The 16,203-nt window shown below is 44.9% G+C and overlaps 1 protein-coding gene across 1 annotated transcript in view; it reads left to right on the top strand.

The window, feature by feature from the left end:
- Window positions 1–4,778, top strand: part of RFX8 (regulatory factor X8) — a 45,731-nt gene extending 40,953 nt beyond the window's left edge. Inside the window, 1 exon segment of the mRNA XM_045587236.1 lies at window positions 4,330–4,778. Coding sequence (XP_045443192.1) covers window positions 4,330–4,506 — 177 coding nt within the window. The 3' untranslated portion in view covers window positions 4,507–4,778.
- Window positions 4,779–16,203: the final 11,425 nt, after the last annotated feature.

The raw sequence follows: 16,203 nt of genomic DNA, 5'->3' as shown, positions 1-16,203 counted from the left end.
AATAATAGATAATAATAACAGGTATTGTAATATTTAAATCATATATAGATATTTGTTTGATGGTTTTTTTCATGTTAAAATTTCAAGGCCTTAACAGAGATGATTCTTGGAAAGCTCCAAGGGCCTGGAGTAATACAAGAAATTTATTCTCTCTTCTTAAAGAAAATTTTTTAAAACAGGGTCTTGCCTTCCAGGAGTTTCCCTGACATGGTCAGGCTAACTGAAAAATAGATTGCCATTAGCCACTGCACTGAGTGGTATGCACTGAAAATGCCTCTGGCATCAAGGAAGGAAAAGTTGGGTGGTCTAAACAGAAAGGATTTGAAAAGATGGAATTGAAAGACATAAAATTAAGGATTGTTATTTATCCAACACTTACTGTACACCCTTTATATACATTATCTTGAAGCCATACAATACTACAGAGTGTCTATTATGACCACTTTCATGATGGATGAGAAAACGGAGGTTCAGAAAAGCTAGGTAACTTGCACAAAGTCATACAGTAAGCAAATTGAGACACAGAGATTGGAGCCCTGGCCTGCATGATCTCAAGTTCATTCTTCTTCCACAACACTAGGAACATGATTCATGCCCTGAGAAGTGTAGAACACAGGTTATCAAGGTCAGAGATCTGGCTGAAAACCAAAATGAGGAGCCATACTGATGCAAGAAGCAACTGAAGCACTTCCAATGATTGAGGGGAGTGGCTAGTTTACAAAATCCTGACAATTGTCTTGGTACTAATTTCTAAAACTTCTGTACCTACATTCTGAAATTTAGCCAGTTACATAGTATCTCTTCTGCACCCATGAGTTCCTCTTTTGAGTAGATGAGAGGGCTTAGTAGGAGACCATTATAGGCAGGGCATGGCCCTTGACCTGGTTTAACTGTGGTCCTGGCTAAGGGATAAGTCACAGCCTGAAAGTGTTCATGCCCTACAGTCCCCAAAATAACTGGAACCTTCCAGAGCCCTCTCCTTCCAGCACAAAGCCTCTTCAAAAGTTCTCCAGAGTGCAAATAACCTGTACAAGCTGCCATGGAGCACTGCTCAAAAGGGACTCTATGCTGGACAAAAACACTATGATCAGAGAGAAGGAAATGCATCTCTCGGTTTTATTAATTCTCTGTCTGTATTTGGTCTTCTTTCCCAATGGCTAATTCATGTATCCAGCTGTCTACTGGCCTAGGTACAGTAGATTCAGACATGTGTCTATAAATAAGAAACTCACCTCTTTTGTTAGTATGTGTATAAAGCAGACATACTAATGAGGTATTTGTTCATGGACCCAGTGGCAAAGGAATGGGGATGGGAGTAACTGTTCCTCCTTAGAAGAGGAACAGCTGGAGCAGGCAGTTGGTGTTTCAGGACTCTTGGCAGAGAAAAGGCCCAGTCAAAGTTTAAGAAGGGACTAGTTGGCTGTGCTGTGCACAGGAGAATGTCTCCCTGCTCCCTGGCCCTTGTACCATCTATACAGAATATATCCCAACCTGGCAAAGGGCCCTGCACGGCTGGCCAGTGGGAAGCTCAACTAAATACACCGAAGCATTCCATACAGCCCTAACAAGACAAGCATTGTGCTGGGCATTCAGCTCCAACAGCGCTGATCTCTCTCATCACTGGCTGGAGCAAGAGCTCGGATGGTAGACAGTTTAGTCACCAAGGTAACTGGGAATAAACTTTCACCTCTGGGGAAGAATTGGAAGTGGCTGGAGAGCAGATACTGAAGGGCTCCCTGTATTGGGTATTTCAATGCAACTCAACAAGATGGTGTTATCATTGCTCTCATTTCTCAGATAGCAAAACTGAAGCCCCTACGGGGATGAGTAATGCTCCCAAGCTTACTTCACCAATAATATATTGGCAGAGCAGGGATTCAAACCCCAATAAATCTTCTGAGACTATCCTTTTCTAGCACTTTTTCTCTCTTAAAGGGTATGATCATGTGTTTTCATTCCAAAATCAGTGAGTCTGATGATTTGGGGAAATAAGTAGGCATTTCTGGTACATAACTTCCTGTGTTTAAACTCTACATCCCCCACTGAGTATCTTGGAAAAGTCGCCTCATTTATCTGGGCCTGAGTCTCCTCATCTACAAAAGAGTAATAATAATTTCTAAGTCCATGGTGCCAGAATGAGGTTTAAGTAATTTAATCATTCTTAGAACATAAAACTCCTAGGTCATAGTAATTATCATTGTTATTATTTCTTCAACAAAACCTCCTAACACTCTCTACCCAACCCACTAGCAATTCTGAAATTCATTGTATTGGGGTTTTACCTACAGTCATGTGCCACATAACATTTTGGTCAATAATGTACCATGTGTACAACAGTGGTCCTATAAGATTAGAATAAAGTGGAAAAACTACTATCACCTAGTAACATCAAAGCACAACATATGCATTACTCACGTGTTTGTGGTGATACTGATGTAAACAAACCTACTGCCCCCCAGTAGTAGAAAAGCATAGCATATACATTATGTATAGTACATAATACTTGATAACGATAATAAACAATTGCTATTGGTTTAGGTATTTATCATGCTATATCTTTTATCATTACTTTGGAGTGTTCTCTTTCTACTTTAAAAGAACATTTGCTATACAACGGCATGGGGTGTCACACTGGCTACAGTCTCTTTATTGCACCATTTTCTCTTGTATTTTATTTAATCTCGTGTTGTTTTGTACATTAACATGTTGTACAGCTCTGTCCCTAGGAGCAATAAGCTAACCGTACAACCTAGTTGTGTAGTAGGCTATACCATCTAGGTGCACTTTATGAGGTTCACACAATGATGAAATTGCCCAATGACAAATTTCTCAGAATGTATCCCTATAGTTAAGTGGTGCATAACTGTATATTTAATTGGCAGAAAAAATAAATAAGGTATTAAAACATTAAAAGCAGATGAATGTCACATAATCCAAGGTAATATGCACTAGAAATTAATTAAACCTGCTTCTCTTGGTGAATGCTCACTGAATTAGTGATAGTGACTTAATTTAATACCAAAAAGTTATGCTCACTTAATTTTCATTGCATTCATTATTCAACATTGCACTCACCATCAGCAAAGTGCCCCATTTGCACTCATCTACCATGACTAACGCCCTTTCAGTTGCACATCTGTGTCAGCTGCATTCATTGAACAATTAGCATTGCCCTGCACCTGTGGTGAGAACCCAGGTCAGCACTCAGATTGCCATCGCCATCTGTCACTCTTCTAGCAATGTTCAAAACAATAAGACAGCAAGGTGTTTTAAGAATACTGTAAAAATTACACTGTTATTAGATGGTATTCATAATATCCTTTTGAAAATTCTTATAGTTTTTACTGTAGGTCCTGTGACTCAAGGATTAAAGCATAGCAAAAGAATTAAAAATGACAAATGACACTTCAGCTGTAAGGTAAAGGTGAAGACAATATTTTTTTAGAAAATAAAACATTTTTGCATTGGGTGATGATGATTATTATCAAATGTACAGAGGAAGGGTGAGAACCTTGCATTTGAAGTTATCTTGTACACACCTTTGTCAAAATATAGTAGCTTGTTGGGGGCTTATTAATGGAATCCGACCAAGAAACTATATCACTGCTGGATTCTAAGGTAATCCTGTGCAGGATTTGCCTGTCCTCCCTCTGAGCTAAGGGAAGGATGGCATGTTATCCTTGTCCTTCTGATGGGAAGACCCTCTCAGGCAAGTCAGATGCCTTATGTGAGAGCTGGCACTTTGGTTCCTATCAGAGTCCATGAACCTCTCAAATCTATTACTGCACCATGAGTGCCAGTTTCCCCAATGGTTGTTCTCACAGATCTTTTCCTCCATATCTACTGGTGTATTTGATAGGTGGTGGAGGGAGGGTCTATGTGAGAACTTGACCCAATTATGTTATCCCAGAACTGACAAGAATGCAGTATTGGTACCCATCTGGAAGGCAGCCGAAGGGATGTGCGCTACAGCCACAGGGAAGCCCATGGGTATTTCACAGCTTCCTCTTGAGTCTCGTTCTCCCACATCTTTAATGGGAGAGTGTTGTTTTTAACCAGTGTCTCACCAACAATGGCAGGCAGCCCCATTCCTTCTCCTAAACAGAGCCCACCTGCTCCCACTCCCCTGGCCTCTCTGGCAGCATCCGGGTGGAGATTCTTTCCTTCCATGAAGTCCTCACCAGATCCTGAGCATTCCCCTGGGAAATTAGGATCTCCTGAGGCAGAAATAAATCCACATGCTTCCCAACATGGGGGTGAGGGTATGGTAGAAGAATTCAAATTCACTTTTTTTTTAATCTTTTGCTTTTAAACATTTCCCTCTTGCAGCTGGTCCAGGTATTGTTGGAAGACATAGCCACTGAAAGCACTGTCAAACTCAGCCTCCCTGTGAGACAAGAGGCCCTTATCACCCTAAACGATGGACAGAAGTTTATGATTCACATATCAGATGTGCCCTAAAACTCCGGAAACATTCACTTCAGGGAAAGCAGTGCTAATAAGTAAGAGTATTTATTTGGATAGTACAGGGAAAAAACATATATTTTCATTCTTAAAAATATAAGAAATGCTAAAACCTTTGTATTGAAAAGAAAAAAGATTTTATGTACATAATATAGTGCAGTATTGTCTATTTTATGTTTATGTGTATTTCAAGGAGTTGGTTTTGATGAAACATATAAACTGATTTGGAGAATAATATTGGTAGCTGTTTGCTTCTCCTTCAGGCTTCCCAAGCATTTCTATTTGGGGACTTCACAGAAGAGAAATCTTGCTGGGAGTACAGAAATTGATATAATGTGGGCCCATTGGAAGGGCACCAGGGGTTACATTGGTGGGGGGGTCAGACTGGCCTGGGTTCAGCAACCTCGGTATTTAGGTTCTGTCTAGGAAAGAATTCAGAGCCAAGACTCAAACTATAAGACAACATTTATTTAGAAAATCATAGAGATGGAAGAAACAATTCTTAGAAAAAATGGGCTGAGGAAACAAGCCATAGAGGCAAAGGAAGGGCTCTAGAAGCTTGGGAGTGAACTCGCCTATGGAGAGAAGGGAGGGGAAGGTGCCAGTGCGCTCCTGGGAGGCAGAGGAAGAGGCAGGGTCCTGCTTCCTGGAGGGAGGCGCTGGGATCTTCGTCCTAAGGGCTTTAGGGAGCAGACTTTGGGGAGGTCCCAGGGAAGATCTCAGTAGGACAGTCAGCAGCTTTCCTGGTGTGTCTTTTCAGGGTCAGTCTCCACCATGGTCAACACCAGGGCAGGGGTCAGCACCAGGGCAGGGTCATCACAGGGCAGGGTCAGCACCAGGGCAGGGTCAGCACCAGGGTAGGGGTCAGCACCAGGGCAGGGGTCACTTGTCTGGTTTTGCTGCTCCTCTGGGCCTGGAGCTGAACTGCAACTGAGGCCCAGATGTTACCTCTGGGAGGAAAGGTCAGGGGTCCAAACTGTAAGGCCAACGATATGCTGAGGAGGAAAGCCCACCCTGGGGATGAGATCCCACCCTACATTGTCTGCTAGGCACCTGTGGCTGTCCGCCCTGATGACCTTCTGTACCTGGCCCAGCATCCTTGCTCTGCTCATTTCTGTTTAACTGCTACCACAGATACATTTCCAGAGAAAGGTAAAGTTTGAAGAATGCAAACTGGTACAAGCAGTGAATGGCCAATGGTGATATTATTTTCCTGCTGCAATTGAAACAGAATTTGTAGAAAGATCTCCTTAGGCAGTGAAGAATAAAACAAAATGTAATAGTACTGTTAGACTTACTCACTAGTCTATTAACCCATCCCAACTTTCTTTGGTTCACCATCACAGCTTCCTTAAAGAGATATAATTTTGAATCTAATACCATCTGCAACAAATGAGGATATCCTGCTTTGAATCACTTTTTATTCATCTCTTTGTAACAAAATCCTAAAAATGTTGAAACTAAGAATAGACCATTATTAAACCAGATTCATTTTTATGTAACTTGTTATAATATTTAAAAGAAATTTAACAATTCATGGCAAGGGGCAGATGAGGACTGAAGCGCTGCCAGGAGATATGCATAGAGACCCAGTTAGTTAATCAGCGCCTGACCGGAGACCTGAAACCACAGCCTCACTCACAGAGCAGTGGCTGTCAGCCCTCCCCGCTCACTGCTCCTGCCAACACACCAGACCTTCCCTGGCACTTACACAGAACCACATTGGGGGCTGGGCGTTGGCGGCAATTTACATTAAAAAAAAGAAGAAGAAAATGGGACTCAAGGATTTTTTCCTGAAAGGAGGCTTAATGTGCAAAATGTGTAGATGCTGGAGTGCGCTGTTATCTGCTGCAGATGTTACTGTTCAGTTCACAACTGTCTTACTCACCTGTTAGGCCTGATTCCACCTGAAGCTGAAATGCATGGATAAGGAGGAGGGCTTACCATCCCCAGGCATACATCCTCCGGAAAGGGCTGTATGGCTGTTAAGATAGGTGGAAGGGGTTTTCTACAGGATAGTAATGTGAACTATTACTTCATGACAAAAAGTTATTGTATGGATATCCAGTCATTTCCAGGGAGCAGGTTCTTGCCCCAGACATGGGTCTCACCGGCTCTGAGCCTGGCCAGATCACCGGCTTCTCCACTGGGCTGTCCTTGTCTAGGAATTCACATGGCTGTCTGGGTAGTGTGCAGGCCCTGTGTAGCTTAAAATGTTACCCAGTAGCAGCCTCGTTCTGATTATGGCCATGCTCTCTCCTCTCTCCCGGCACCAGGTGGTGTCTGACAGTGACCTCAGGCTCCTAGACACACCTTAGGAAGAAGACAGGAGGCTTCAATAGGAAGCTGATCTTCGGTTGCAACACAGATGGTTTCAAGCAGTTACATTCGGTATTAATATTAAAGATATTTTGACTTTTGTCATCCCTTTCTTTAGCTCCCTTAGTAGTTCCCCTTCCCATATTGACATTTAATCCAAACTCAGTGAATTAAGAGAACACTTACCCAGAGAGCCTGCCATGTGTGCGAGCACATGCTAGGCAATTTGTAACGAGCTGAAAAACAGAATCTGTGAGTGAACTGACATTGCTGTTTTGAAGGATTCTAACATTTTGTTTTCTTTTTTTTTTTTTAATATATTTTATTAATTTTGTACAGAGAGGAAGAGAGAGAGATAGAGTCAGAAACGTCGATGAGAGAGAAACATCAACCAGCCGCCTCCTGCACACCCCTCACTGGGGATATGCCCGCAACCAAGGTACATGCCCTTGACCGGAATCGAACCCGGGTCCCTTCAGTCCCCAAGCTGACGCTCTATCCATTGAGCCAAACCGGTCTCGGCTAACATTTTGTTTTCTTAAAGATTCAATCCATCCCTTATCACAATTCTGCACAATATTGTCAGAGGCAGAGACAGCCCCTGAGTTCCGAGCTCAGTCACACTGAGGAGCACTGCGCAGGAGAAGCTCCAGGGGTGCTGGGCCTGGCAGGCTCAAGAGGACCGAGAAACATTGACGTGTGCCTGAGCAGTTCACTCTCTCCGAGAAGACCGTGAGCAAAGACTGGCACAGCTCAGGGCCGTGACTTCCTTTAAGCTAAAAGGAGGAGGAACCAATTTCCCATAAGTTGTTGAATTATATAATGACATTTTAAAAATTGATTTGAGAGAGAGAGAGAAACATCTATTTGTTGTTTGACTTATTCATTCATTCATTGGTTGCTTCTTGTCTGTGCCCTGACTGGGGATTGAACCTGAAACCTTGGCGCATCAGGATGATATTTAACCAACTGAGCAACCTGCCAGGGCAATGAAATATTATTGATTAAAACTAAAATATGACTAATCCAAGAGAAAGTGGTGTGGCCCTGAAAAGAAACAATAATAGAAAGTGCATGGAGTCCAAAGACTAGGTAAGATGCAAAGTTAAAATTTAAATCCTGTCCCCAAAGTTGTCTAAAACTTGGGGAAGCAGTGAAACCAGTGAGATTCCAGGGGGCTGTGGGAGAGGTGTTAATAGCCCTCCATAAATTTCATTTCCTTCCCCAAATCCTGGTACCTTCAGATTTGATAAAGTGCTATGTACTCACAGCGTAAGACTAAGCTCCTAACCATCTCTCCTAACCAAATGGTCACTGCGAAGCTCATCTATGGAAACAAGGAGGCTTCAATGAGTAAATGGGCAGAATGGGGCCACTGTGCCTTAAGTACCCCTGTCAGAGCCCTGGTGACGCCATGGTCTTCACAGCCCAGCACTGCAGTTCCCGTCAGAGACACGAGCTGAGCTCCCAGCTCAGGGCAGTCCACAGCACCGACAAAGCCATTTCCCGGTGTTTGGTAGATGCCAGGACTGCCATGTGGGGACTGCCTGCCCTTCAGCGGTGGCCCCTTGACCAACAGCACTGGCATTCCTTTCTTGTACCTGACACCTACAGACTCCGGACTCCGCAGGGCCGATCTGAGGGAGAACCCTACGGCATCGCTCCTGCTGCAGGAATCCCAGGGAGAATTCTGCAGGTAGACAGGGGTTTGGCCACCCCCACACAGGTCCTCTGCATAAAGCAGAGAGGCTGGGCAGGGGTCAGGGGATGGGAGGGGTAGTGGGTTCAATAACTTGAGGGCCTTGAGATCCTGAGATGCTGGTGTCTTCACCAATGCGAAGTGGGAAGCACAGATGCCCTTGGAGTCAGATCAGTAAATGCCACCAGTCACTGTGATTTCCCCCCTTTTGTTCTCTTACCTGTAAAATGAGAATAATTTCTACCTCATAGGGTTATTGGGGGTTTTAACCTAAAAATAAAAAGGACTTTCAAAGTGAGAGGCAAAAAGCACTATTGAGATCATTAAGAAGAGCCGTTCAGATGAGCTGATTCATTCCAAATAGAGTTCTGATGAGGAGACCAAGGCGGTGGCATTTCCGAGAGGGAAGGGACTTCTATTGGTGCAGGAACGAGTGGTTCTGATTCTCAGCAGCGTCTGTGACTGTCAGCCCCCGGTCTCGGTCTCCCGTGTGTAGTCGCACTGTCTGCTTTCTTCTCACCTTCGCACACAGTTCTCAGGGACGCAGTTTGCTTCACATAGGTCCACCCAAGGTGCGTTTTCTCTGACTATCATTCCAAAGATTGGAGAAGTAAGACATGTAAGACGTTCAAGCCATTTCCTGTGGAATGGCAGCTCCATCTCCATGTTAAAGAGGCCTGTTTATTATTATCATTGTTATAATGAGAGTTGGGAATATTTACAAAGTGTCTGGGATATTTACAATACCAGGCGGATAATTGGCAGCTCTTATTAGAAAAGAGGGACCAGGATGGGGGGAGGTTGGGGAGGGAAGAGTCATGGTAGTTTTCCTGAGGCACATGTAGCATAGTCTATTTATTGTTTTCAAATTAATGTCTCCCCACCCCCCAGAGAAAGCCGTGTGCAATAAAGACCTGGACTCCTTTAATACACTTTCTCAAAAACTGTCTAAAAGAAAAGACACTTAAGCTCAAATGGAACATTGATCCAACACCTTCTTCTGAATTTAAAATGTGGAGCTTGACATCAAATCCTGCCAGAGGCATCTACTCCAAGCTGGTTTTGGGGGCTGCAAATGTCTCCCCATCTCTCCTCCCCCACTACACACAAACACACAGGAGCAGCAAATGCAGCAGGGAGCCTCAGGCGAGTCTCTTGATCCTCAGTTGCCTCACCTATAAAAGGATGTGACACTTTAGAAAATTAGATAAGATTTATCCCAACTTCAAAATTCTGTTATTTTTTATGCAAAGCATGAAAAACATGTTAAGCAAACACACCTATTAGTTTTCTGAGAAGGAAGTGGTTGTAATCAGAGCGACAATGCGCTGTGGGACGCAGAGTGGGTCAGACACTGTCACTTACCCTTGGGACACTGACAATGAAACTCAGGCTGCAGATGGTTCAACCGACCCCACTCCTTAGTGGGAATTGTAAGAGGAGAAAAGGAATGTTTCCTTTTTCATGGGCTTTTTCCCCTGTTCTTGGCCAGTCGAACTTGCCGTGACTAGAAGGATAGTCCCAGGATGCCTCTCTAAACATCTGAGGTACTCGCACCCCAGGCATCCCAGAAGCAGCAGTCATGCTGGGCCTGTGCATCCAGAGCCCAGAGCGCACCTACTGGTGGAGCTGTGAAGCCATGTGATCAGACTGTCTTTGTGGCCACACACAGCAATGGCAGACATCTGTGCAGCATGCTGGGCAGCCCGATGAGGCAGCTCCTGACCAAGTGACCAGCGTGGGCGAGGCAACAGTGTCTCAGAATACTTGTCACTCGGGTCTGGAAGAGGAGGGATGAGTCACCATTCAGTGGTACTCCAATGTGTAGCTCCTCCTATAAAACTCTACTTCTCAGAACTGCCGAGCCATTGCACTGTTTAAGCTTCTGAAGCATTAAAATATAACTTAAATAGCTACGCAATGAAGTGTAGCCTCAGTAAGCATCAAAGCACAGATTCCCAGACCATGGGGCTTGTGATCACCCCACAGCCCACCAGTTTCCACAAGCCGCTGAAGCCCATGTGGACTCACCTGTGTGAGGTTCACATCCCAAGTTCATCATTATATGTTGTGTTTCCCCTCCAGAGTCCTGAGAATGCTGAGTATAGAGACTGAACCAGTCAAAGACAGGCCAACGCCAGTGCCCTGAGCAAACAAGCCAAGCAGGAGCTGCTCTGGCCAGAGCGTGAAGGCATCAGGGAGAACGCCAGGCTGGACCTGCCCTGACCAGCACCTGCATGAGGACACAGTCCAGGAGAAGGAAGCCCTCCCACAAACAAGGGCCAAGCACCATTCAGGCCCAACAGGTGAGAAATGCAAGTCAGTAGACTGCAGGAGTGGACTGGACTGGACTGGCCTCTGCATTTTCAGAGCTTCATTTGGCATACAAGACAGTTGCATATATAATGTATATAATATCTAATAAAAGAGTAATATGTAAATTAACCCCAGTCTGCTACATCCACAAGCCATGCCCACCACCCAATCAGAAACAAGTATGCAAATAAACCCTACCAAGATGGCTGCAGCCATGGAGTGAGCAGGAGGCTTGGGTTTCCCTGGCAATGGAGGAAGCCAAGCTTTCTACACACCCTGGCCATCCCAGGCCTCCACTCCAGGCTACAAAGTTTCAATTATAGAATATAAATAAATCCCAGATCCCAGGGGCTCTGCTTGGGTCGCCAGGGGGCGTGGCTTGCCTGCAAACAACCACAGGCCCCTCGTCCAGGCCGCCCCATGCTCCAAGGGAACCCCCCACTCTGATCTGGGACACCCTTCTGGGCAAACCAGCTGGCCCCCACCCATGCACCAGGCCTCTATCCTATCTAATAAAAGAGTAATATGCAAATTGACCATCACTCCAACACACAAGATGGCTACTCCCATGTGGTCAAAGATGGCTGTCCCCATGTGGACACAAGATGGCTGCTACAAGATTACAAGTATGGGAGGACAGTTGGGAGGGGCCAGGTCCACAAGGGAGGGCAGCTGTGGTTAATTAGGCCTGCAGGGGAGAGGAGTTAGGGGTGACCAGGCCGGCAGAGGAGGGAAGTTGGAGGCAATAGGGCCTGCAGGGAAGGATAGTTGGGGGGACCAGGCCTGCAGGGGAGGGCAGTTAGGGGTGACCAGGCCTGCAGGGGAGGGCAGTTGGGGGGACCAGGCCTGCAGGGGAGAGCAGTTAGGGGTGACCAGGCCTACAGGGGAGGGCAGTTAGGGGTGACCAGGCCTGCAGGGGAGGGCAGTTAGGGGCAAACAGACTGGCAGGGGAGCAGTTAGGCATTAATCAGGCTGTCAGGGGGTGATCAGGCTGGCAGGCAGAGGTGATTAGGGGCAATCAGGAAGGAAGGCAGGGAAGCAGTTGGGAGCCAGCAGTCCTGGATTGTGAGAGGGATGTCCGACTGCCCATTTAGGCCAGATCCTACTGGGATCAGGCCTAAAAAGGCAGTCAGACATTTCTTGAGGTGTCCCAGGTTGGAGAGGGTGCAGGCTGGGCTGAGGGACACACACCTCTGTGCACAAATTTTATGGACCAGGCCTCTAGTTGTTTAAAAAGCAGACAGGTAGATGAATAGATGATAGATAGATAGATAGATAGATAGATAAAAAATTGATAGATATATGTATGAGTTTTCACATATTAAATTATTATTTATCTGAGAACACACACTACAGCTGCCCCAACTAATATTCATAATCTATTCTTTATTACCTTGAATTTATCCTGAATCCAGTGGCTGAAGTAATCTTTCAAACGCCAAATCAGATCCTGGGATTCAATAATTTAAACTCTTTCATGAAGAAAAATAAAATCTTTAATATGGCTTAGGATGGCCTGCACTATGTGGTGCCTGTCTCCCTCTCAAAATAGGAAATAATGTCTGGTCCTTTGCTGACTGACTTAATATTTGATTTGTACCCTGGTTTTATTAAGTTGAGAGCTTTAACCGAAAAACTTGTAGTCAAAGCTAATATATGTGTTTTGCATGTAGCTAAGATATGTTTGTTTGTTTTTTACTGTGACCTAATTATTGACATAGAACTGTATGTAAATTTAAGGTGTTGATTTCATTCATTTATATAATGCAATATGGTTATCACTGTAGCATCATCTCATACCTCTACCATGTCACATGATCATAACTTCTTTTTTTGTGGTGAGAACATTTCTGATTGAGTCTCTTAGTGCAAGGGTACTTCTTCCCGGGTTCTTGTCCAGACGGATTCGAAGAATGAAGCCATGGATAAGAGGTGGAAGGTGAGAAATACAGAAGCTTTGCTGCAAGCAGACACTGCCTCTAAAACTTCTAATTAAGTTTCTAACCCTAGGACTCTTTCTCTCCTGGCACAGAGAGACAGAGGGACTGCCTAAGGAAGTGGCCATTGCTCACTTTGTCTGATGTATTATACTGCCTGGAGATCCCCCTCTGCCTTATTGTGTCTTTTCTACTGTGGGACCTTAGCCTTGTAATCAGTTCCTACCTCCCTCACATTCACACTTCTGCTTTTGATCATCTTATTTGTTCAGGTTGGCATTGCTGTTGATGGCTTGCTCTAGTTGTCCTGGCCGAAAATGTTTTATTATTCCATACGGCTCTCTCCCAGCTGTGCATGCCAGAGCTGCTTTTGATCTAACTTATGGTCACCGTAATTGCTCAGGCCACAGATACCTCTGTCCTTGGTTTATGGCTGTTTTAATTGCTCAGGCCAGAGATGCCTCTATCCTCTCTGGACCCGCCCCCACTTCCTGTCCACCTTGTTAAAGTCGCTAACTAGTCCTTAGGAGGCCCCCCTCTGATTAGGAAACCTCTCTGCCATTGGGACAGGGGCATTGATCATCTGGCTACGTCCTCCTGGTCAGGGACAGTAATTGGGGCAGCAGCCAGGGTTCCATTGGAGGTGGGCGATCTAGGAGTCCATAGAAGAAGGAACCCGTGGTTTCCATCTGTGGTTCCATTTGCAGGTTCATTTGTAGCTTCAGGGTTTCTAAGTGAGAAGATAGAAGACATACCAAAAGGCCAGACGGGCAAGGGCCAAGGATGGGTAATAAGAATAGTATATACTGAGGGCCAAGGGAAAGGGCCCCCCAGCTTCTTAGGGATGGCGTCATTCCCCTAATCTGCTCCCAACCCTCTGAGGAGAGGTGGGGAGGCCCTGTCTTTCAGCCAGGCTGCCTGTTAGAGGAGTTGAGTGGTTTGCTCCTCTCCCTCCTCAGAGCTGTTTCTATAGATGGCTCATGGCACAGACTCCTTGTTCAGCTAGCAGATGACCTAGGGCTTCTCTGTGAGTGAGGACCATATGAGCTAGGGAACCCATAGGCTTTTGAATGTCCCTAAAGTTTTGGCCAGAGTCCTCAGAGACGTGAGAGACAGCTCTGGTCATGTTGGTGGTAGTGACAGCTTTATAGGTGACTCCTACAGTTAACCCTGCAAATAGCCATAACTAAGAAGATAAGAGTAATCGGCTCCCGTTTGTATTAGGGGAGGGCCTTAAGGCTGTGGGGAGAGAAGTTCACTAAAAGATCTCCACCTCAGTCCTCTGTTGGACAGGCGATACAGAGAAGGGCAATAAGCAGGAACATTTTATGGTGTTTCTGTGCCCCAATAAGGGAAGAAATAGTCTCCCCCAGGTACTAGCCTATAGTTTTGGTGATGCTCATAAAAAAATACAGATTAAGTACTATCAGGAAGATAAAAACAACGAGTACCCAGAAATACCAGAGCATGTTACTTATCTGGCACTTGTCGACTCTCCAGGATCCTTTTGAAAGTGAAGTTTCAGGTCCTGGAAAGGTTCACAGGAGTAGGAGTCTGGTGAGTCAGATGTGGCAACGCAGCTTCATTCTCCTCCTGTGCTGGCATCCAGGGCTTTCGTCGAGATAAATGGATCTAGGACAGGGGTGTCAAACTCAATCAGAGAAGGGGCCAAAATCTAAAATCCAGCCTAAATCACGGGCCGAATGGTTTACTGAACAGTCATAAACTGACAATGTTAACCAGAAATGTGAATTTAAAATGAGTGGAACAATCTTTTCCTTAACAGTGCTTTTAACCAACTCACATGCTATCAAGCAAAACAGTAATATTGGTATCAAGCAAAACATAATATTGGAATGTACCTAAAATGCTCATTGTTTTGTTTTCTGGCTAGATGTCTGACACCGTTTTCCCCGGATCAATGAGTCAATGTTCGGTTTTATTTCTTGGGCTGTAGCAACCCGCAAAACAGCATGGAGGTTGTCATCGGTAATGCGTGATCTGTGCTTGTTTTTGTTCAGATTCATTATTGAAAACATCTGTTCACAAAGATAGGTGCTCCCGAACATGGATAGAATACGGGCAGCATGAAGTCGGAGCTCTGGCATTGAGTCAGGGGGCAGTAGAGAGTAGAAGTCCTCAATTTCAACATCCTGAAACCTTGATTTCAGGCCACTGTCAGACTGAAGCTCGACTATCTCCATCTGAAGGTGATGGGGCACATTGTTGACATCAACTGTAAAAGGATTGGCAAAGATGTCAAAGCCTGAGTGCTGTGTTCTAAAGTCAGAGAAGCGCCGCTCAAATTCACTTAGTAAACGGCTAACTTTGGTAGCCAGCCGACTGCAAGGAAAAGTACCAGAAATAGTGGTTGAGATACTCAAACAAACGGGAAAATGGGCAAGATTGTCCTGTTCCAGTTGGGACTTCCATAGTTGAAGTTTACGCTGGAATGTTGTGATCATGTCAGACATCTTCGTGATGACTTGTTTGCGTCCCTGCAGCTTCAGATTCAGTTGGGCGAGATGCTCGCATATGTCACACATCATAGCAAAATCACATAGCCAGGCGGGATCCGACAGTTCAGGCAAGGGCTTTCCTTTACTTTCCATGAAAAGAGCAATTTGTTCTCTGAGCTCAAAAAATCTTTTGAGGACTGCGCTTTTGCTCAGCCATCTTACTTCTGTGTGGTATGGCACGTCTCCATGCTCTGCACCCACCTCCTGTAAAAACTGCTGGAACTGGCGATGATTCAGGCCACGTGCCCGTATAAAGTTAATAGTTTTAATGACTGTGGTCATTATGTCATTCATGTCCAGAACTTTTCCACACATAGCCTCTTGGTGGATAATGCAATGATAAGTAATCAAGGGTGTGTGGCAGTGACTTTTTTGCATTCTTTCCTTCATTAGTCCAACCAAGCCTTTCTTTTCTCCACACATTGAAGGTGCGCCATCGGTAGTTAGCCCCACCAACTTTTCCCAGGGTAATTTAAAATTATTTATAGATTTCTCCACCTCAAATATATCTCTACCAGTCGTGGTCCCATGCATGGCAGCTACATCCAAAAGTTCCTCAGTGACAGAGAGGTCGGTCTTCGTAGCACGTATAAAGATGGACAGCTGCGCTGTATCAGTGTTGTCTGTGCTTTCATCTATAGCAAGTGAAAAAGCGAGATAACTGCATGCCTGTTCGGCCAACTGTGATGATAGATTTCCTGAGAGTTCTTGAACTCTATCTGCAATGGTGTTTCTTGACAAACTGACATTTTGAAAACTCTGTATCTGGTCTGGGCATACTTGCTCACACACTTTTAGCATGCATTGCTTCAAAAAGGCACCCTCTGAAAAACACCTTGAAGTATGGGCAATTTCTTCAGCCACTATAAAGCTTGCTTTCACTGCAGCATCATTTTTCGCTGTAGCCTTTGTAAACATTTGCTGCTGTGATTGCAGTTTGCCTTTTAGT

The sequence above is a fragment of the Pipistrellus kuhlii genome, unplaced genomic scaffold (assembly GCF_014108245.1).
Source record: "Pipistrellus kuhlii isolate mPipKuh1 unplaced genomic scaffold, mPipKuh1.p scaffold_m20_p_27, whole genome shotgun sequence".
In the NCBI taxonomy this organism is placed as follows: domain Eukaryota; kingdom Metazoa; phylum Chordata; class Mammalia; order Chiroptera; family Vespertilionidae; genus Pipistrellus; species Pipistrellus kuhlii.
This window is presented reverse-complemented; position numbering and strand designations above follow the sequence as displayed.